Source organism: Crocodylus siamensis, chromosome 3 (assembly GCF_052110815.1).
Source record: "Crocodylus siamensis isolate JL-2025a chromosome 3, ASM5211081v1, whole genome shotgun sequence".
In the NCBI taxonomy this organism is placed as follows: domain Eukaryota; kingdom Metazoa; phylum Chordata; order Crocodylia; family Crocodylidae; genus Crocodylus; species Crocodylus siamensis.
In genome coordinates this window covers 76,537,976-76,561,064 of record NC_143397.1, presented here as the reverse complement: position 1 = coordinate 76,561,064, position 23,089 = coordinate 76,537,976, and the positions used below count along the sequence as shown (strand labels likewise).

Sequence of the window (23,089 nt, the reverse complement as noted above, 5' to 3'; positions counted from 1 at the left end):
TAATTTGTTGATTGGTATTTTAAGTGGCTGCTTTTTCTAGGTGCTTCAAAATCCAGGAAAAATACCCAAGTGGTTTTAAATGCTGCACCCTCTGCTTCCATGAGTGCTAATAGTCATTAGTTAGACATCAGTGGAGCAATGAGTTTCTGAAACATCGTGCCCAACACACGCATTCTGTCCATCTGTCTCTCTCTAATTATTTGCATGTATATATAAATATAATGTGAATAACATGAACGCAAATATAAATCATATAAATGAATAACGTTAATAAGTAATCCATTATTAAACAAACACAGATAAATATAGTTGTTTATTAAAATATAAATGTGACTAATATAAATATATAAACAATAATGGGCATAAAGATGAATACATAGTAATATATAGAAATGTATATAAATAATGTGTTCTTACATTTTATTATTACTCTTTTTTTGTGCACAGGTGGGGCTCAGACGAGGACTTGGTATTGGTCTCAGCTAGTATTTGATACCACTGCCCCTTGGGAAAGCTGTGTTTTTAAATTATTCAGAGTAAAAGCGCACTGATCTGCAGTGTGATTTATGTCAGCTAAACAAGCCAGAGGAAGTCATTTGCATGTTTGCAGCAGGACTAAGACTCTGTTGCAAAGTAGAGCTCTTACAGGCACTCTGGTGTTGAAGTAAATGGATAGCTCAAAATGACATGCTGTGGACCTTGAATCTGAGCAATACCCACCTACTGTGAGTTTGAGTTCTGCCTTTGACAGCTTTCTCAGAATGTGTGCTGTGCACATTCCTTGCTGTGTATCTGCATTTGGCAGGTATTTGGGGAATTTTAGCCCCAAGAGCAAGTTGGTTTTTTTTGGTTTGAGCTGATATTGCAAAAGCTGTGGGCACATGAGGAAATAGAGATGCTCCATACCTAAACCTGAAGCAAACTGTACCATGCATCCCTGTATTTGAAAGCCTGAGAAATATCCAGGAAGGCAGGTGTTTGGAAACATGACAGATTTAATGCTGTCATCTCTGATGCATCTGAGATGATATTGTCACTGTGATGATGGAGGGGCTGTGTCAAGTTTCCAGCATTTTTTGGTTTTTTTGTTTAAAAATTAAAATACTGATTTGCCAGGAGTTTGCCAGAGCCAAAGTGCTCTGAAATCAGAATATATGAGTAGATATTCCTATAGTAGTATCGTTACAGGGAAGATGGAAGGAGTTGCTTATCGTTAGCTCTGAGGCTAATAGGATCATAAATTCATGGGTGTTAGGGGCTGGAAGGGACCTCACAAGATCATTGGGTTCAGCCCCCCTGCACTTGGGCAGGAAAGACTGCTGGGGTCAGATGACCCCATCAAGGTGCACGTTCATGCTGCAGACTCCTCGTCCATTTCTTGAACAAGATTCCAGTGGAGTGGCTGAGGATAGAAGTTGGTCAACTACTTCCAAAGCTAGTGCAACTCAGAAAGGGGGATCTGTGACCCCTTTAGATGCAGATGCATCTCCTCATACTGCAGCATAAGCTCTGGCAACCTTCTGTAAGTTAGTGCTGCACCAGTCCAATTAGTTTTCCTAATAACTGAAGAGCAATTGAAGTATGTGCAGGTGAATAAGAGAGTAGATTTCTGTAGGGAACATAACAGCTTATCATCAAATGTACGTTTACTAGTTATTTCTCAGGCCTTTATTAAAAGACAGCTAACTGAAACACTCCAGTGTATCCCCGTTGCTCTTGACCGTTCCAATGGATGGGTGGGTCAAGGCTGATAATGACATTAACTTTGCTTACCTCTTAAAACCAGTAAATGTAAAGGCCAGCATCCAGTGCTTCAGAAGGGTGCAAGGCACTGCCGGTCGACCTTGACTCCATGCTAAGGTTTTTAGCAGTGAGTTTGTTGCCTGTCCCCTGCCAAGGACTAAAGTGGCAAGACCTGACTCTGAAGGGACTAGATTTTAAAGCGCACTGCTCACGACTGAATACTTTTCTTGCAGGTCATTCACTTCACTATTATAGGAGTGTCACTACCTAATAATCCTAAAATAGGTAAATGATAACTAGAGCCTTTCATGTTCTCTGTACTTGGGTCACTGCTTCGTAACTGGTCTGTCCTTGTAGAGTCCTGGATTATATTCTCAGTTACAGATCTGTCTTTGGTCTGTGCCTTTTATAACATCTTTTAAAGATCTATCTTTATGTTTAGCTATTACAGAAGATATTCCTGCGACATCCCTTGATGTGATTCAAGACAGTTCAGAAGTACTTCTGGCATGTACAGAGTTCAAAGATTCGAGCATAAGTGTTCCCACTGTAAACCAGCTAAACACCAATCTTCCAAAAATCCACAGCAGAAGATTTAGAGAGTAAGTACGCTAGTCCTGGTGCCTTTTTGTGCAACAGTATTACAGCTGTGACATTGCTTAACCAAGGTCAGTAGCAATCTGTAAAACCCTAATTGAATTTTAAACTCAGGATTCTGAAATCACTTCTGTTTTCCTGTAACCTGGCACTTTGACCAGCAAGATACACGCATACGTGGCCAGTGCAATATTCCATGTTGCAATTCAGTGCAGTTGTATATACATCCACATTCACTAGAGAAGTGAAAGGGTAGGGTTAAAGGAAGAGAAGTTGCTCTTAGAAATGTGAATGTTTTATGATGAATAAATTATGTTATCTTTAATATTGAAGACCATTGGAGTCAGACTCCAAAACACCCTTATGGCTAGAATGGCTCCTTCAGGACTGTACTGCCAGCCAGAAAGATGGAGTGGAGAAAAAAGCAGTGTGCGACTATCCAGACGACACATTCATGCTGGGGTTGGGAGGAGAATTCTAAAAAAGGTTAATTGCCCTTTTGTACAAACACTTGAAAATTTTGCTATAACAGCTGTGTGCACATGGTTCCTTGTGAAGGAAGAATGCCGATTACCATGTTTGAGACACAGCAGGTCAGGGATCCAGAACAGGAAAATTTAAACTATGTGTTGCTTTTTTTTTTTCTTCTTCCCTGTTGGCCTTTCTGTACCTCCTGCTTTAGTGAACATAAGAAAGATGCCATTTCAGTCTTCCCTCTGATGCCCAAAGTTTTAAATTAAAAGCTAGCTTTTTCCTATTGCCTTTTTTGGAAGATGGGAAAGGAACCAATTACTTAGCTTCATAGCAACCCAGCAGTATTTCACTGACACTGCCATATGGAGCTGGGTATGCCAGGTGCTACTCAGTCTGTGAGGATGGGGCATGCAGAGGAGAATGGGTGATTGTCCCCTTGGGCTTCAATAAGGTAGAGACTTTATTCTGTATTCATGTTGCATTGTTTTAGATTTCACTGTTTCAATGAGCTCACAATGAGACTGAAATCTGAGATGGCTAACTAAAGCTCTTAACACCCCCCCCATGATATATAACTAACTTTCAGATCAGGATGGATCTTGGGCATAAGGAGCAAAGTCCCTGTGAATCTCACTTTCCTTGTGGCACAACTCTTACAGCACTATTAGCAATTCTCCCTTTTATATTCGCATTTAAAGGGGTTTTAGGGCAATACTTTCCACATAGGTTCCTTTCCTACCTCCTTTTTAGCATTGACAAGCAAAATTAGATTGGAGCTGCCTCTTTCCCCTCCCCCCCTGACTTCTGCTGGATGCTAAGAGATGTGGTAAGTCCTCTCTCTTCCTGTGAATCCCCTTCACATTTATAGATCACAAAGGCAGAGTCGCCCAAAGATTTAGTGAAAGGATGACATAACTTATCTTCCCCTTTCAGTATTAAATCTCAGTGCTTTGGGCTATGCTCTAGTTTTACTGTTTCAGTCTTGTTATAGAAATCAAGTAGCAATTTTTTGATTGAGTTGCCTTTTATCTGTCTTTTTATGGTCGAAAATGGCATCCTTAGGAAAACTACTTTGTCTCCATGTGCATTTTTTGATTTAGCTTGATATGGGAGATGGTAATAAACTTTTCCATAACTTCTCAGGTACTAGGAAACCTGGAATAGATTTTCATTCTTGACGCAGTGTATGTGTTTGTTTTCAGGGGAGAGGGGTGGGGGTCGTATAGGTATGCTTGTGATTGCAGAGCATTTTAAACACCTAAACCATTGATTCTTTCTTCCAGTTACTGCAGCCAGGTGCTTAGTAAAGAAGTTGACAGTTGTGTGACAGATCTCTTAAAGGAACTGGTTCGTTTCCAAGATCGCTTGTATCAGAAAGACCCAGTAAAGGCCAAGACAAAACGCAGGCTTGTTATGGGGCTTCGAGAAGTTTTGAAACACCTGAAGCTGAAAAAACTGAAATGTGTCATCATCTCTCCCAACTGTGAAAAGATTCAGTCAAAGGGTAAATGTGTACTACCAAAGAACCAGATTTTTTCAGTCATATGAAGGTAGAAGAGCAGACATTTGTTCTGTTGGCAACAGTGTTGTCCAGAGCGGTGGTTCTGGACTGGTGAGTCACAGAGGTATGGCAGGTGAACCATGTAACCCTTCCCCCACTGCTCTTAATATTGCCAGCCCTAGGTTGTTTGCGTGTAGTATCTCCAGCACAGAAACAAAATAGTCACCTTTTAATGGAGTACTGCAGGAAGAGCATTTAACCAAAGCTTAGCTCTGGATGAACATAGCCATGCAGTTTTTATTCTGGAGCTAGTGGGTGAAGAGCTAGCTTGGATATCTGCAGCGTGTCTGGCAAGGGGACCCCAAGGGAAGTCAAAGCAAGGTGGAGCTGTGCCTGGGTTGAGGTTTGGGGACTGGAGAGGTCCATTAGTGGGGTAGCAGGGAGAAATGGCTGGCTGCAGGATCAGGTATGCTGAGAAGCACTGGTTTGAGGCCTTGTCCTGCCCTGGCATTGAAGTCCAAGAATTTGAAGTCATAAAGCAAATCACATTATTCATGGTGAAGCATTTGAAAGGAAGTGGTCGATCAGAGGAACAGGCAGCTGTTGTCCAACATTTTGTTTAAATTGCTATTCAGAACACTGTCACTGACCACTGCCTTTTTTTTTTTTGGTTCTTAAAGGCTCATTTTCTATCTTCAGCCTTGCTATGTTGTTTAACTTGTATATTTTAGAAAATTCCTAATCATGAATAATGTCTTGCGTGCAATTTTTGTTCCTCATAAAAAACAGGGAGTTTAGTAGTAGCAGTGCACGCTGAGGATTCTCACAGATTCAAGGAGTATTTTAAGATTTCCTTCAGAATAATAGAGCCCACAATGCACCACTGAACTTGATGTATTGTTCCTGGGCGCTTTGCTCTTTTTTTTTTTTTTTTTTTGTTTTTAAATAACGTTTTGGCATCTTTTAAATACCATGCTATAATCCTGTAGCTGTTAAAGGATTTCTGGCAGTAGTGCCTTTGAATAAATGATACTTTTGATTGGTCTCAGTTTCCGTTCATTCAGTTTTTGGCCTGTTCCAGGTGGGTTGGATGAGACTCTACATACCATTATTGACTGTGCTTGCGAACAGAATATCCCGTTTGTTTTTGCCCTCAATCGCAAAGCTCTAGGGCATTGTGTGAACAAAGCCGTGCCTGTCAGCGTGGTGGGAATTTTCAGCTATGATGGTGCTCAGGTGAGTTGAACAAGTATTGGTTTGCATCAGTCATTAGTATTATGCTGGGTGTATAATATACTGAGCAAAGTCTGAGATGGTCTTTGCTTATGTTTATACATTTTAAAAGGTTTGATTATTTGAATGTTATTCAGAATATTTAAAGGCAATCAGGACTAATGGTAGAGATACAATATCTTTTATGAACTTTCATTTCTACCCAGGAAAACTTTTACAATCTTGTCTCCAATGCCTGGTGAAGGGTGTTTGTGTGCAAAAGGCTTGCAATTAAAGAAATTTTTTTGCAAAAATTTTGTTGGTCTAATAAAAGATATCTTCTCTACTACGAGTCCTGATTGCCTTTTCCTTTAGACCAATACGGCTACAACCTGGATGCCATTCAGAATATTTAACATTTTTGTTTGCTTCCACTGCTCTCCCTCAGCTGACTTACTCCATATTGTTCACGTGTATTCTGGTCCCTGCTTCTTCTCCCCTCAGATCTGCTCTCCAAAAAGCTTTGCTGCCTCATAAGTGTCCAGTGATCTGTGCGGAGGACCTACCTCGTAGTAGCCCTTATGCTTTCTAACAGGCTTCATCTCACTGTAGGGAGCAGCTACAGTTAAAAGGAAATACTGAAAGTCATTTAAACTGACACTTGAAAATTTAGATTAATTTCCTCTTCTGGTAACAGAATGCTAGCTGAAATGGAGCACTGTGGCAAGGAGGCTTACTTTTTCAAGCTGGTGCATAATATACAATAGTGCTTTGAACTCAAAATATGCTCTGTTCTAACTAGTCATGTGTCTGTATGGCTAAAGCAGTACATGTTGCTTCAAAAGATATACCATTCAGTTCCTTATACACTGCACTTCTCTTGGGCTAACTAAATAACCATATGGAATAGTTACTTTACTAAAACGATAGCCCACGATATTCTGTTTGTCCATCTTGGTGCTTACATTTAATAGAGTGAGGATACAAATACACTCTTTTCTTTACAGACTTAATACAAAGCACCTCCATATCTATCTTACCACTGGTGCTTCCAAAATTTTTTCCACTGTAGGACCACTTTCACAGAATGGTGCAGCTTACAGTGGAAGCCAGGACAGCATATAAAGCAATGATAGCAGCATTGGAGGAAGAGGCAGCTGAAGGAGGCAGTGAAAAATGCAACAGCACTCATGAAGAGAGTTTGCCAGAGACCAGTAAAGCACCCCACGTCGAATCTGATGATGACGTTCCAAATTACAGTGAGTGCTTGGTACCTTGTTTTGCTTTCCTTTTTCTGCACTCAAGTTTTCCTTTGTTGTAGAGCAGACTTACGAGATGTATAATCAGAAAGTGCAAACATACCATTTTAGTCTGAAATTTCCAGATTTCATAAATTGAAGTCAGACCCACTGTCTGCTTGGCTGGGAACCATGCGAGAAAAGCCCAGTTTTTCATGATGTAGTATCTGTGACTCAGTAGATGGCAATCTCTTCCTCTGTCTTTTCTGAAATAGTTGACCTGGCAGCAGGTAGCATGCACTGCTTTTTCAGATCAGACTTAATCATCCACTGGCCCTTCTTGTAAGAATGACTAGTCTATGGCTATTGGCTTAATGTTAGTTGTTCTGGAATTTCAATCTTGTGCTGGAGCTTCAGCTACAAAAGTCTTCTTTCTGTCTTCACAGTGCACACTGCACAAGGGCCTCCTACCATGGAGATCACTTCCTTGGCATTGTAAATACAGTGATCTCCATGTGAATACATACAGATTTTAAGGGCTTTTAAAAGTGGCTGTGATAGCACTGGAAGTGTATTCTTTAAATCATTACTTTCAGAGAGTAGTAAGATTATGAGCTATTATTAGTCCCCAAAAGACAACTTCAGGCCGAGGGCTTAGTAAAGATAGGTTCAAACTTCTTCAGCAGATGCTGAATGGAGAAAGTACCCTATTTACCCAAATCAGAGATGACTTTGTGTTTTTAAAATGACCCCTCAATAATTAGACTCTCTGTATGAAAAATGTATAAATTGGTTATAATTTTCCGTGTAGAGAATCCAATTATAGGAAGGTTTTCTTAAATTTGTTTCCTCCCACAGCTATAAAGGTGAAAGTGGGGGTGGGAGGGCACAGACGGGACACAGCCAGCCCTGCTCTGCTTTTTGCCTCTCCCTTCCCCTGATAGCCTATCACTTTACTGCTTGCCCATGCTGGCACCTGTGCTTTGCACCCCACGCCCACACAAAATATTACTTACTCTGTGCCCGAGGCTGGAGTTGAAGCTGCCACAGAGCATTTTGTAGCTCTGACCCTGGCTCCAGCTCCCCTGCCATTGCACAGTCTTCCCCCAGGCTTGCCCTGCCACCCTGCACCATGCCGTCTTCCCTGGGTCAGGGCCACAGATGCAGTGCCTGCCCCAGCTGGTAATCAAATCCAGGACAAGGTTTCTTTTTCCTCCCATGTTGAATGGGAAGAAAAGCCTCATCTTAGATTTGAATAAGTATGCTATTTTCTATTAGAAAATAGGTATATGTTGACTTGAAAGCCTTATATTGATTTCTCTTTTACACTAGAGCAGTGACTCTCACTCAGGGTGACAGGGCACCCTGGGATGCCACTAGATGCTTTGGAGCATGTTGCAATGTGTGAAGAGATAAGCAAAGTATATAAACATAGGCTCAGGCTTGTCCCTGCCTAAATGATTTCCCACTGTCCAGCCCCTCTGCAAGAAGATGAGCAATGTAATAAACAGTTTTTGAAATTGGGTGCCACTCAATTAACAAAGTTATGGAAGGGGGTGCCTTGAGTCCAGTAAGGCTGAGAACCACTGCTGCAGAGAGAGGCATTTTGGAGCTTAACTGTGGTGACTAAGGATACTGCACAGCAGGGGATGTGTCTGCATTAAACTGTGCAAAAGGTTAAAATGATTTTCTCGCTAACATTCTTCTCTTTGCTTTTAGTTAAAATCTGGAGGAGAAAACTTGAGGAGGAGTATAGCCCTTATGCTTTGGAATTAGAAAAGAGTGCAACTGCGGAAATGTTGACCTTGAACTTAGAAGAACCTCAGTAACCCTGCGCACTTCATGGCCTTAACACTTTTTATAGAGATATGCAAATACTGAGTTCTCTGAAATGAATGTCCCAGCTGGGAAACAGGGTGTAGTGAATAAAGTCTAAATGTAGGAAACTTCTCAAGTTGGCTAAGTGAAATACTCTGATTCATATTGAAACAAAATGCACACTGGACCATTTAGCTAATTCTTAGGTTTCCGTGTATGTGACTAGCTGATAAAGCTGGTGATGCTTCATTTGTTCGTAGAGAATGAACTTGTAGAGAGGAGGCAGGACAAGGAAATGACTTACTTGAATAGCTATTTCAATACATGGCACATTAAGGGCTTGCTTGAGCTGATCACTGCTAGTATCTGATGCCACACAGCAGGCTGAAAAATGGAATTTGTCTCATGGAAAATCGAGTGTCGGGGGAAAAAAATTTCAGTGGGGATGATGAAAAATCTATTTTCAAGGGAGAGAAATTCTCAAAAAAATTCATATTGAGAGAACGGAATTGGACTGTCTCAGCTTGCATTTGCTAATCTGGAGGGCTTTTGTCAGTTCTTCCCCCGCCCTCCAACAGGCAGAAAGTGAAATTGAAAAGACTTTTACTCTCTGGCAACTTAGACACCACTGCCTTGGGTTCTTTTCTTTTTCGTTGCAGAAAAATCAATGTTATTATTCAAATTGAAACTTTCCCCAGTTTTTTTTCCCCTTCTTGAAAAAAGAAGGTGGGGAAAGAGGCATCTTTTTCTATTGGGCAAACCATCCTGGCAGAAATTTCCCAACAAGTTCTAGCCCCAAGTCACTAATATTTGTTTTTGGTAGGGGGAGGTCTGTTTTTTTCCCCCCACCCCCATCGTCTTGTGGACTGGGAGCAGGATAGGTATCTCCCATGACTGGGTGCTTGAGGGGAGAAAGGCTGGATCTGGTCAGGTGCTGTTAAGCAACTCTGCAGGGCAAGAGATGGGCCATGGAGCTCCTCTGGCAAAATCCCTCTCCCACTTTGTTTTACAAGAAAAACAGCAAGGGTACTAAGCTCTCCAGGAAAAGCAGGTATCCTGTCTTCAGTTTCTTCAGTCACCTTGCCCAAGCCACAGAGGCAGCCATTTCTGTGGTCTCTTAGTATAAGGGAAATAATACAGGATGTCCATAGTTCCTTAACCAGTGTAAGGGGGAGGGGAGGGATTTAGCCCCCTCCCAGCTGAACTTCTGGTCATTCTTACTTTGTTATTGGTTATCTGCAATGGTGAATTATGATTTGCATAATGAAATCAATGACGATACTGTAAATATATTAGAGCCAAGACTCTGATCGTATAAAACTGTCTCAAATGTAGAGAAGTTTTCTGAAAACCGTGGCCTTACTTTTGATATATAGAGTAGATTTTCTTCTTTCAGCTAATTTGATGGAGCACTTTAGTTGGTGTTTCCTTTACAAACTGCAAGTTTACTCTCTTTCTTTTAAGATGGGTTTGTCTTGCAGAGGTGGGGGGGGAGCCGAATTCTGCAGAAGAGGATTCAGATGTGCAACCACTTTAAAGAATGAAAATTAAAGTTGGGATTTTGGTGTTCATGAAATGGGTATGACTCAGATCCTGCTGGTGTCTGTAGTCTGTCCTACACTACTTCTAAATGCCTAGAGTAGCTTCTGTTTTAGCTTTTCTAGCACTGCTCTCCTCCAAACTAGTGGCCAGAGGGAGTGAGAGAGAAGTAAAAAGCAAATGAGGCAACAATAAAAATGAGTCCTGAAATTATTTTGCCGTGTAAAACCAAAGCCATTTTGTAGCACGTAAGAGAGAAATGATCTGTTATACCATGATTATTAAACCAAAGTATGGTTGAGCCATCATCTTTTTTTATAAGATTTGCATAACCCCTGTGCTGAGGGCCTAGCATACACTTGCCAGAGGTAGATGAACCAGATGTTTATGCTTCAGGGAATCGTATTGATAAAGCAAGCAAAGCTCCTGTGCTTTGAAACTCAGAACTCTTCACTATTGATGTGGTGATTTCACTTTTACATAGTTGTTTCTGACCTTAAATGGACTCAAAGGTGCTAAGGGCAGAGTCTAACAATACAAGTTGGCTGTGGCTGGCAGCAGATAGCCATGGTTCATGGCTCTGGTTAGGTTTCTTGTGTGTGCTGATAGAAACATTAATGGTCCTATGTGAAGGTAGTGGTTGCTACATTCTTTTTTGGTTTGTTTACAGCTGCTCCTGCCACGCTACTTTCCTTTTAAGTCATTGTATGAAGAAAAGGGGGCCAGCAGCTGAAGAGGGTCCAGAACTTGTATGGCTTAGCCCGTGCACAGCCTGTTCTCTGCTTCCATGGTAGGGCAGAAAGGTGATTTAAGATATGGACAGATTAACAAATGATACCAAATCAAGACCCTTCTTACGATGAAACAGCTGATGCATGTTAAGTTTCATGCTTTTAGGCTATAGAAAGTAGAAGCTAAACCAGGGCAACTTACCCTTGTTTCAACATACTGTACATTTTCCAGTTGAGAAGCAGAGCCTTTTGGCATGATGCACAAAATGAAATTTTAGGAACTAAACTAAGTGACTGGGTAGGTGGGTCTTGCCACACAAGCACAGTTTCTTTAGGAGGTATTTTCCCTTTCCCTCTTGAGTGGATTATAAATGGGAGATATTAACAATAAGATTTGCCTAACTAAGGCACTGGATAGATGAATGAATTATATTAGGTTTAAGGGGACTTAGTTCATGATGGCTGTTCTGTAGTAATACTTTGTTTGCACTTGCTGCAGTATAGAAGACACCAAAGCTAGGGTAGCTTACCACCAAGTGAAACTATTCTCAAATGTATTTCATAGCTTGAAAGTCTAGTGCTTAGTGAAACCTCACTGCTGCCAGTCAAAACTTGTATATAGGGTGTTTTTTTCCTTCTATCAAGTGACATTTAGAAAGTAAACTAGTTATGAAAAGTCAAAGCAGCTGTTGTCTCTACTTTGCAATTATAGGGTGACCTTAGGTCCTGGTGTGGCCAGGACACTCCCGGATTACATACATCAGTCCCAGCTTGCTGTTCAGAAGTCCCAGAATGGAGTCTGGCGGGAAGCAAAGTCTGCCTGCCTGTGCTCTGCTCAATTAGTTTACCAGATGCAAAGTCTGCTTTTCCTTGCACTTCCTTTCACCTTCATATAGTGTGGGACATCAAGTGTAGCAACTATACATGCTCGCTCTCCCAGAGTATAAAATAGAAATAGTCTAAAGAAACTATTGGTCTGGCTTAAGAAGTACTTCGGCAAAGCCCTGTCCCAGACCAGGCAGAAGAGGAATTGGCCTGTTCTTCAAATTTATGATAGTGATAGAAGCAGAGTACCGTGAGGTGAGATGTAAAGTAACCTAGTTCTGAAAATGTTTTCTGGTTTCAGAGGCAAGTTCAAACAAATACATAGCCCTCCACAGCTTCCCTCCTACCTATACTTAAGTGAGTTCATTTCTTTAATGTTGCAAAGTACCCTAAAAACTGATCAGGGCTCATGGTAGAGGTGATATCTTTTATTGGACCAACTAGATTTTTGCAACAACAACAACAACAAAAATCAAAAATCAGTTGCAAGCTTTCAGACAAACACAATCTCTTCTCCAATGCCTGATGAAGGGTGTTTGTGCCCGAAAGCTTGCAACTGATTTTTTTTTTTAAGTTGGTCTAATAAAAGATATCATCTCTACCATGAGCCCCGATTGCTTTTTCTTGTAGACCAATACAGCTACAACCTGGATACCCTAAAAACTGGTAATCAAGTACTTGTCTTGATTAGCCACTGCATAGCCAAGTAGCCCTAATTTATCAGTGTCCAAGCACAATCTAAAGACTCCACTTACATCAGTAGTACAGAACCAGGTTGCCCCTCTTTCCCTTTGTTCTGCATATAAGATGTGCTCTAGGTATAACTCAGTAATGCCAAACTTTCAACCGACTAAAACCAGACAAGCCGAAGGGGAAGAACTCCCGATAACCTACTTTCAAAGCTGAAAGCTGAGAAAGAGCTCATTTCTTCAAGTGGAAGTCTGGCAATTTATTGCAGTAGTACATAGGTTTGAGGGCAGAGCCAGGCTTGTCTGTCATTTAGGAGTAGGGGAATGCCCAGTAGCTGGTCTCACCTCAGAGCTGTGAGTTCCCAGCTTTAGAGAGACGCTTAGCAGAACTATGAAGTCCAGTGATGACAGGGCTGTATTTAGTTTAGGGTGGCAGTGCTGACCCACCCCGCCCCACAGGCTGCATGAGTGGCACAGAGCTGGCCAATGGGTCATATCAGGCCATGGATTAAGCCTGCAGACTGGCTGTATGAGTGTGCCTGATCCCAGCACATGAAGCTGTATCATCTGGCCAAAGATAGCTCTGTGCCTAGGGCAGCTGCCATGGTAGTGTGGCCCACTGCTTCTGTATTGGTGGGTATTTGTATGCTCCAGTCACCCCCACCCCCCTCAGTTACAACACTGGGGCTTCCCAGGGGTCTGGAGTTTAGCGTCATGGGAGCAGTGACAGTCATTGCCACTGCTCCCCCTACTGCCAAGTTTCTGGACCCATGGGGAGCCGACAGGCTGAGTGACGTGGCAGCCATAGATTGAGCACGACTAGTTTAGGAGACACCGAGACAAATCTACACGAGGCACTGCCTGTGCAGTTGTGACTGTGCAGTCCTTTTAGTACTTGCATACACAAGTACTAAATGATTGCACAGTAACTAGTGTTATTGCGCAGTAGCATCCCCAAACGGCTTTTTGGTGATGCTTACTGCACAGTAGTAATGAGCAGCCACTGCCTCTTAAAGCTCCACTTCCTTTTCTAAGGTGCTTGCAGGGGCTGATACTGAGCTTCTCAGCAATTAGGCTGTGAAAAGCCAAGGATGAGTGGAAGCAACTCTCCTGTTAGCCCTTGCGGCCTCCACCATCTCCCTCATCACCAATACCTCCAAGGGTCTGTTGGGAAGCTGAGCCAGGTCTGTAAGCAGAGTGCAATTTCCATTGCAGCAGCATTGCCTTGCTCTACTCAACAGCAAAGGAACAAGGCCATATAGAAAAAACTGTGTCCAGGACAAGCAGTCCCTCCCTCCCCAATCTCATGTGGTAAGTGCAGCCAAAAGGGCAGCATGCCAGCTGGAAGCTTGTTCCTGAACTCATACAGTCTGCAACAGTAAGCCCTGCCATCTCTTCTCCCCCTGAGCTGCAGATGGAGGGCATGGATCCTGCCAACACCAGTGCTGTTAGGGGACTCAGGTTCATTTCCTGCCTCCCTTCTCTTGGGCACATGTGCGCACACACACACATCCTTATTCATATCCTAAAATGATCCAAGTGAAAACAGACATTTCTAGCCCCTGTGACTGCCACGGAAACGACAGGGAAGGAGGTTCTTGGAAGTCTATGCCTACCATCTTTCCTGTGAAAACTAGAAAGGACCCACAGTGGAGAAGTGAGACATCAGACCAGTCTGTACTCAGAGAGACTGCCTGCCACTTGATTTTTTAATATAATCTTGGTTTTGTTCCCCCATTTGAAAAAGGGTTACTGGGGAAACCTCCAAAAGGAATTCAAATTGGCAGTAATTCCATCATTTGCCTTTCTGGAGTGTCACAGCTCTATGTCAGATGCATAAGTCTATCCCTATACATACAGGCAACCCCTGCTTAGCGCTCTTAATTGGTTCCTGAAAAATAGCATTAACCGAAAGTATTTGATGACCCAAGATGGCGACCGCAATTGTTTCTAATGACCCAAGATGGCGACAGTGAGCATTATAATGAAACTTGCTGAGCGCTAAGTGAAATTGTATCAATTTCAAATAAGTGTTATAGCAAAATAGTGCTAAGTGGAACAGCATTAAGCAGGGGATTGTCTGTACTTCGCATGTGGAGAAAAGACCAAGCCTTGGAATTTTGCCAATTCCTTTAAATGGACATAGACGTCCCTGCAAAGGGAGAGCTGACACCCAATGTTTGACTCTACTTCAAAGCATTCCCATTTTACCATCCTTAGACAGCTGTTTTGAAGATGGAAGGCAGCTGTTCTTTTTCCCAGCTGTGTCCATTTACCATTTAATCTTACATATACTGTCTAGGTCATAGCAGAGACTGGTTTTAGGGTAAAAAGAATCCTTTTTTTTATTAAGGGAAAAAAAAATTCTTGGGGTTTTGTACTCAGATAAAACCAAAGTAAATGCAGGGTAATCTAGTTGGCATATCTTGGATTCAGGACAGACATGTGATGCCAGAAAGTTAATTGGAGGTGTGGAATAAGGATGAATACCATCAAGTACAAAGTGTCATTTCCAAAGATAGAGAAGGCCATAATGAAAAACAGAAAGTCACCAAAAGTTCAATTCCTGTCGCAGCCTGTTGGAAATTCTGACTTTAATAGGCAAAATCCCATTATTGCAGATCCGTGGATGTTAGCACAAAGAATAGGGAAATTCACGCGTACCTGAAAATGTCGCTTCTTTAAGGACGATCAGCACAGATCCTCCCGGAGGCGAATGGAACGTCTCGAACAGAAAAAGATGGTGACCTCTGTGGGTTCTGGCTGCTTGTTCAGGTTGAATTGGCCATGCTTGCATTAGAAGAAATAGTTTTCTTCAAAGTGTGTTGGTTGAAACTGCAGTTATGAAAGTAAATTGGATTTATCTTGGTGATTGCAGTTTAGGAGATGGGGAATTGCAGCCCTCATCCCAGTACCAGCAACTAACAGGTCTGGTTCTCCCTCCTGCAGCTGATTAAATGATCGTTCTAACTGATCTATAGAAATTTTCAGGTCAGCACAAATTCTCTTATGATGTGCTTTAAGTTTAAGGAGTTTGAACATTGTCCATTACCTGTGAACGACTAACGTTCCCCACACAATGAAAGCCAAGCTTATACAAGTAAGCCCTGTAATTTTGGGATAAGAAGTATTAAAAGAAGGAACACTGAAAACATGCCCCAAAACTTTCTTTATTATTCTTATTATTGTTGTTCATTTGCAGAAAGACAAAACTATTAATGTAGAACAGCAGTGCAGTAAAACACAGCACTTCAGTGTGGAATGGGTAGGTCTCCACATTTCTGACTGGCTGGCTCATAAGTCTTGCAGATGTTACTAAGTATAACAGCAGACTTTATCCTGATATCACTTCAGCTTTAAATCACTTGCCGAGTACTTAGGTTCGCTGAATTTTAATGGTGGTTGAAATATTTAGCATAAAATCAGATTAGGCTCCTCACAGCTCTAAATCTATCAAATAAAATGTCGTAGCAACTGCACAGTGCTTCATTTTACAGTGTGCTGTTTGAGCGCTGTATAAAAAAATTCTGTACCTTACAGCTCATCAAATGAGTTCTTTGCTTGGTACAGAAGCTTAAGTAACTAATTAACTGTTCAAGCTACATTTTTATCAAAATATTTAAAGGAAAAGTGTTAACATACATGACAATAAAGGAGGCACAGAGTAGGGGGGGGGGGGGTTTCTTTTGTCTGAAATACCATTTCCGCATTACACAGTACATTTGCTTGCACCCAAAAGGAATGCTCTTTAAAATGCCAGAACAGGGTTTCAAGACAAACAAGATGCCTCCACTCCTCCAGTTAAATTGTTGAACAAACACTTCAAATAAGTGATCCAAATTCTTGTTAAGGATTCGCTGCTTTTGAATAGATTCTTATGCCAGAAGAACATCAAACCTGGACTTCAGTGATGTGCTTAACTAACTGAATAAAATGAAGCCATCGATCATGTTACAGTGTATAAGCAAGTCTCACCAGGATCACTTCTGTTCCTCAATAATCAGCAGAAAAAGCTGGTACGAAGAAAGCATATTGTGATCAAATATGAGATCCGTAGTCTCCATGGCAGCAGAGAAAACAGTCTTCTGTGCACTGAGAAAATCATGTTTCATCTAATCAGAGCCTCCTGAATAGCAAGCCCCAATGCCAGTGCCAGCACTTGCTGAATTCCTTTCCAAATTCAGCGGTTAGAGTAGTGGAAGCTCTGATTTGCACACATTTCCTTTTTGGCCAATTCTTGTTTCTGCCTCTTTCCATTACAGGGTGTCTTTCTTGTTGCAGCTCTCCTGAGGGAACAAGAGTTAAGTTTCACTCTAGAAAATGGCATTCATACTTTCATCCTGAACATGCTGGTCCATGTTACCCGTCAATGGGTTGGGAAAGCACATGCCGTGCCTGCTAGTATATTATTTGTATACGCTTGTGTCCAATGTACCCTGTGCTCCCAGTTCATATTTTTATCCGCTATATAAAAATGCAATGAAACCCAATTCATTATAGAAAAAATTGTGGTAAATAGGTAAATCTAGCTGAACCTGTGGGGTCAAGGCAGTGCAGTCTGCTTAGAGCAAATCTTTGTTTTTAAATATACTTATTTAACTATAGAAATATACTTTGCTTATACTTAAGCAATCTCAAAATAACTTTACAATATATTGAAAAATGTGTTTCATGGTCAATGTTACTCCCATCTCTAGTCATGTGAACTATCGCACCTCTTGATGACGGTTTCTGATGCACAAAACTGCTAGTCAGTCCTCACTAGATAAGGATGCAAAGGTACTGTGTTTCCCTTCCTCCACAATGCCAGATTTATTGGTTTGGTAATGCTACTTTGTTACGCTGGTGGTGCAAGGGGGCAGCGATGCCGATGTAAGAGGATTACACTGAGAATAGAGTTATAGGCCTTGTTTGCGGGGAAGGGAAGGAGAGGAGGAAAAGCAGGACAGCTGAGCTGAAGGGATGTGCATAGGAAGCACCCCTGTGTCCCAGTTATTCAGTCTTAGGACTGTAATCACATGGGCCTTACAACAACCAAATCAGCTCTGTGCTAGCCCAAAACGGGAGGGAGTAGGCATAAAGGCAGTATATGGCTGCTTTATATAACAGATCCTTTACAGAGCAGAGGTGAGTTCACCGACAGCAAGATTCATTTCCAAGGGAAAGAAGAAAAATAAGTGATTAAAGGAGAGAGGGAAAGACGTTAGCATCTCAAGCATCTTTATCTCGAACACCCTGTTGTCTATAAGTGCTTTACATGGAGATGAGCTATAATGGGAATTCTGCCTACTCCATTTTATCAGTGGGCCACAATACGGATTTTCCCAGTCCTTAACTAAAGCAATCAAGCACATACCAGGCGCATCTACATAAGACATTGACTGCGGAGCTAATTAACTCCACAGTCAATGTCTCATTGTCTACATGTGTGCCCCTATTAGGGTGCAGGAAACGAATAAACTGCAACAGAGTAGGACTTGTAAATGTATTTACAAATCCTACCCTGCTGCAAAGTTTTTCATGAGCAGCAGCACATGTGTAGATGCTGAGCTGGCTGGCTGGGGCACGAGTGTGCTTCAGTGCAAGGTCTAGCCCCATACTGAAGCACCCTTGTGCCCTAGGCAGCCCCTCTGCAGCAGAGTGAGCATGGTTGGAGCAGCCCCCAACTGGCAGGCTGACCCCCCTACCCCTGATCCTCTGCCAACCAGGGCTGCTCAGACCTGCTGAATGTGCTGCATTTCAGGCACGCATCTAAATGGTATGCCTGGGAGCTTCCCAGGAACAACAAACTCCAGGGCAATAATGGCATGCGTAAACACGCCCACTAACAAATACACCTGTCACAAAGCGTCTTACCCAGGTCTTCTTCCAGTTTTGCATCATTTTATCATGTTCACTGATGGCACTTCGCCAGCTATCAAATTCCTTTGTCCATCCATCTTGACGAGCAGAGTCTGAAAATTAAGTAATGGGACAAGTTATATAAGTGATTAGTGATCAAAAAGAGGTGGATCTACCATCTAGTTCTGCAACAGCTTCAAAAGACATCTTTGTCTGACACAGCACTGGCATGCTGACGGGGCTGAAGCCAAGTCTCCCCCAGTGTCTACAAGTCAGATTTTCGGATATGGTGAGAACACAAAAGTTCGTATTAGGCCTGTGCAAAGCGGCTGGTATTCGCTTCGGATTTGGCTGATTTGGGGGACAGTGATTTGAATTACTATCTCGAATCGATTTGAAAATCTTGGCCAGAAGTTTACTTTGGATTTTAAGTGGCTTCTGTAACATAGATGTCAGGGATTTGAAGCAACTACCAAACCCAAAGCGGCAGTAGATGACCATAGAAAGCTGACAGCTATATTCAACCAAGTCAATAAAATAAAACGTAAGTTTGTGTACATGACCATGTTTTACGATTGTCTTCAAAGAGTGCCCAACAGCAGACTTTGTTTAATAAGAAGGCAATTATGGTTTAGGAAACAAACCACAAATCGCAAACATGGTAGTCTGTGTGGAGATAGGTTTAGTTGCACTTACGCTACTATAAAAATGCAACCTTTGTGGGAACAAATCTGCTTTTTAAAATAATGTTTACGAGGATCTGAATACTGGATTCTTTCCATAGGATGCATCTGAAGTGGGCACTCAATACAGCTAATTTCCTCTAGAAACTAGAGGACTTGACCTTCAGTTGTATAAATGTTTTTACAGATGAGCTAATTGTTTTGCTCATCCCAAGACCATGGCCAGGCTGACAGTGCATTCAGTTTGCAACCACCTGCCTTTATTTTCCACTGTGATGAGCACTTTTGATGTTTTGCTTCCAGCTTTGGAGATGACTGAACAGTGGTATTCTGTATTTTCTTCTACAGCATCTTTTACCCAACTGAGAATATGCACTCTACCATCAGGCAGTGCATGTGATTGTTTATTGACACACACTTCCATATTCTGTCCATTCTTCTTCCAAACAAAATGTGCATCACCTGGACCTGTGAAAACGTCAATCACCAAATTACAAGAATGAACATTTCTGACTAACACTGATGACCACATTCAATGGAGAATGAAACAGTAATATGAAAACCAACATTTATTCATGAGATTACATGCAGGGAATTGATTATAGATTTAGGAACATTAATGGCTGAAACTAGTTGTGCTAGGGTTTTGTGTGTTGCTATAGTTCTTGAGCTGAGTGCTGAAACATTGAGTGTTGGCTGCAGCCAAGGCTGGGGTTTTTGACCGGGGTGTGCCAAAGCTCCTGCTGGGCCTTAAACCTGGAGGTTCCTGGCTAATGGGTCTTGCCCCTCTGCTAAGGGTAAAGCCAATCACTATATTTGGGGTCCAAAAGGAATCTTATCCTCTTCTCAGGATCTCTAGAGTGGTTTTTAACAGTGTTTGCAGCAGCAGCAGCAGGATGTTGGCTGCTGTGGTCCCCCTACTTTACCTGTGACAGATTAGGGGGTGTTATGTCTAGCCTTGTGTCAGGGTTGACTGTGTAGTTTTGCTAATAGGTTCAACAATGGATTTGTACAAGATTGTTTGGATAGGGGTGATCCTACCTCAGGCAGCGAGTTGGATAAGGTAATCCCTGGAGTTCTCTTCCAAGCCTAGTTCTTTGTGGGCACATCTACATATTGCCCTATGGCAACATAATGATCACACGTGTCTACACGTGATTGCCAGACACGTCACTGTAGCAGTGCGCTCAAGTATAATGTGCTGCTACAGTGACGTAGTGGCAAAATTTAACCATGTGCTGCGGGCACAGTGCAGTAACCACCCATACTGTGCCATGCTTTAGTACTTCCTTTTGGAAGTACCAAAAGGAAATACTAAAGCATGGCACCGTAGCAACATCACCATATGAAGACATGTAGATGTGCCCTTGGCTTCTGAGAGTGGTCAGAAGCTGGGGAAAATGAGCCAGTGTTGATAATGAGACTCAGAAGCCCTAGGACTCGGTAACTAGAAGAAGTTATGAAAGAGTTTGGAAGTGAGAATGTCAGAATCTAGACATTTCTTTCTCACAAGTGGGCTGAAGTAAAAATGGGATTATAACCTGGTCTGTAATGAACCCTAGGTAATCCTATCTGGAACTGGTACAATGTTGACCAATCACAGAGTAGATCAAAAAGTAAGTAAGTGAAAATCCAGCATCTTTGAATTAATACTAAGAGCGAAAGCCAAATGGGTATCAAACATTTTAATCTAATCATCAATGTTCATTTCGCCTGCATGGAGCAAAAAGTGAACAAACCAAAAGACTGACAGCAGCCCAAGTTGCCAAAAGATTGCCACCAAGAAAAAAGGAAGAAATTCTGGTTGGTAGCCACAGTTAAGAAGTTTAAGACCTCTGTGGCCCAGATTAAAAAAGAGAAGGTCTGAAGCTCTCTCTAACCTTTCAGTGTACACTACATATAAAATGATTATTTGATGAAAAAACTAGAGACCAACTTACATTCTCAGGAGTTACTGAAAATTGACATGACTTGTTTTGAATTGGTTTGGAAGAGTTAATATTTACATAAGCAGGCAGATACTGAACTAAACTAAAAATAGGCAGATTGTGTCAGGTAGGCTTTAACTGACATGAAAAAAATCAGGGATCCTAGAACAATTTTCACAAACAGGAAGATTTTGGACTTGAAGAGGCAAAAAACTGTAGTAAAACAGAAATGAAGTTTGTATTAAAATACCTTTACACAAATGCAAAGAAATAAAGCAGTAGTAATAGTGGAGATGAATGATGGAGATTTTGATCTAATTAAAACTCGGTAGGATAATTCTGAAAGGAAGAGAAAAAAGGTTGGCAAGATGCATTTAAAAGTACTGACAATGCCTCTAAGAAAATCTGACAAGCAGAGGGAGAAAAAAGAATTACTTAGGGAAATCTATAATGAACTGAAAGCAGCCAACTACTGCCATCAGCCACAGCCAACAAGGATAACAGAAGAACAAAATTTCCTGAACCAGTTGCAAGCCATTTTGGGGTGTTTTAGCTACCCTGTTTCTGTAGGTCAACTAATATTATTGAAGTACTTCCATAAAAGATGGCCACGTTGGTATCAAGGAAGCAAAAACTACAGCCAGATGAAAATTCATCCTGCATCTATGTAGTGACAGATATTTAAAGGAAGTCCAGGAGTACTGACCATGAAAAAACTTGAATGCAGGCTTGTTAAAATAAAATTTGCTCTCAATTCTTATTACTGGTACCAGAGGCCACCACGGTACAAGGATACCAATACTTTAGGAAAGCATATCTTCAAATACAATTTGGGCTTTGATTCTAAAAAGGCTTTTAAGTATTTTTAAGATACAGAACATGTGTTGTTGGTGCAAGCACCCAATGTTCCTTAACATTGTGTAAACAATATTGCTGGCTACTCTCTTAGCAAAAACCAGAATCAAATGGTTTAGGCTAGATTTAACTAGGAGTTCCTCAGTATCCAAAGTCAATATTCCCCTGGAAATTGAGAAACAAAATTCTACCATCATACATAATTATTTAATCCTATGTTCACAATTAATTACAAACAAGGCAGGAGTTGGTGCCAGGGAAAAGATTTCAAGGCACAAAGAAGGATTTTTTACAAGGGTGAGATTAAAAACAGCTGCTGGAGTGTTGTGAAAAAAAATTAAGACTGACATGCTCAGAATCTATGACGAGGACTATAAGGAGTTGAGAGTAATTCTTAAATAACAAATGGCTCAATTACTAACTTTATCTGGAGTGTCCTTGTTTCCTATACCAGTGAAATAGACTGTATTATGGAGGCAGCAGTGTTCAGTCCCAAAAGCCATTTCCCCAAGATTATTCCCAGGCAATTAGAAATGCAAGTCTGCATGATTTCCTGCTATTATTGCACATTTACATTAAAAGCCAGAAGGGTTGCCAAAGAACACTGAGACTTGTTGAATGGTCCTAAAGTGCTTCAAGAGTTTAACTCAGACATTTTAAATTTCTTTCTTAAGGAAAACTTGGTTTCCTTGTTGTGGCTGTATCACAAGCAATGTGGTCCTGGGTCAGCACCCTGGGGAATCACTGACCAAGTTATAACCAAGTCATTTTGCTTTTTTTCCCACATGTCCATTATATACACAACCAACTGAGTTGGGAGGTTTCCCCCCTCTGCACAGAAAGTATTACATCTCTAACTTTTGCAACAGCAAAATCTAGATGTGAGCACAACTGTTTCTTTGGATTTCTTTGGGGGGTGGGGGAGAGCCTCTGATATTCTTTCTTCATGTTTCACTGCAGTTCAGTGCTTATTCTTCACTACTTCTGTCTAATCACTTTCTCCACTTTGATCACTTTTGTTTACTTCATTTCCCAGGGCAGTATAACAGGATAAAAAACACTTGCTGTGAAACGGCTTAATATCATAAATAATTTCATTTACACATACCTTGATTCATATATAATGCACAATTTAGCTGTCACAATCCTGTAGGGCACACTGTTCATTAAGATCTAAATTCAATGGATTTCTTGAAGAAACAAACAAAAACCTTATTTTACCAGCGTCTATCTGCTATAAACTAACACAAAGAAGTATATACTCCTCCTTAAACTAAATGATGCCACTACACCATATTGTTAGAAGTTGTTGTTGAAAAGAAACTGTACGATATTTGGACAACAGATGCCACCACTGGAAAAAATCTACGTGTCTTCAGTATTTATGAATTAGATTAGAAATGATATAATACAGA

The 23,089-nt window shown here is 41.3% G+C and overlaps 2 protein-coding genes across 5 annotated transcripts in view; one reads left to right on the top strand and one right to left on the bottom strand.

Moving 5' to 3' along the window:
- SECISBP2 (SECIS binding protein 2) overlaps positions 1-11,535 on the top strand; it is a 42,868-nt gene extending 31,333 nt beyond the window's left edge. For both annotated transcript variants that reach the window (XM_090038539.1, XM_090038538.1), the window contains exons 14-18: positions 2,186-2,345; positions 4,098-4,318; positions 5,397-5,551; positions 6,600-6,786; positions 8,485-11,535. In XM_090038539.1, the coding sequence (XP_089894665.1) occupies positions 2,186-2,345; positions 4,098-4,318; positions 5,397-5,551; positions 6,600-6,786; positions 8,485-8,594 (833 nt within the window). In that variant the 3' untranslated portion in view covers positions 8,595-11,535. The remainder of the gene's footprint in view (positions 1-2,185; positions 2,346-4,097; positions 4,319-5,396; positions 5,552-6,599; positions 6,787-8,484) is intronic.
- A 119-nt stretch (positions 11,536-11,654) lies between these two features.
- The window catches only part of SEMA4D (semaphorin 4D), a 159,319-nt gene continuing 147,884 nt past the window's right edge, over positions 11,655-23,089 (bottom strand). For 2 of the 3 annotated variants that reach the window (XM_090038550.1, XM_090038551.1), the window contains exons 18-21: positions 19,150-19,359; positions 18,224-18,321; positions 16,343-16,653; positions 11,655-15,202 (exon numbers count right to left, since the gene is read on the bottom strand). In XM_090038550.1, coding sequence (XP_089894676.1) covers positions 16,624-16,653; positions 18,224-18,321; positions 19,150-19,359 — 338 coding nt within the window. In that variant the 3' untranslated portion in view covers positions 11,655-15,202; positions 16,343-16,623. Of the gene's footprint in view, positions 15,203-16,047; positions 16,654-18,223; positions 18,322-19,149; positions 19,360-23,089 lie in introns of those variants that run through there. The other variant, XM_090038549.1, reaches the window with a different exon arrangement.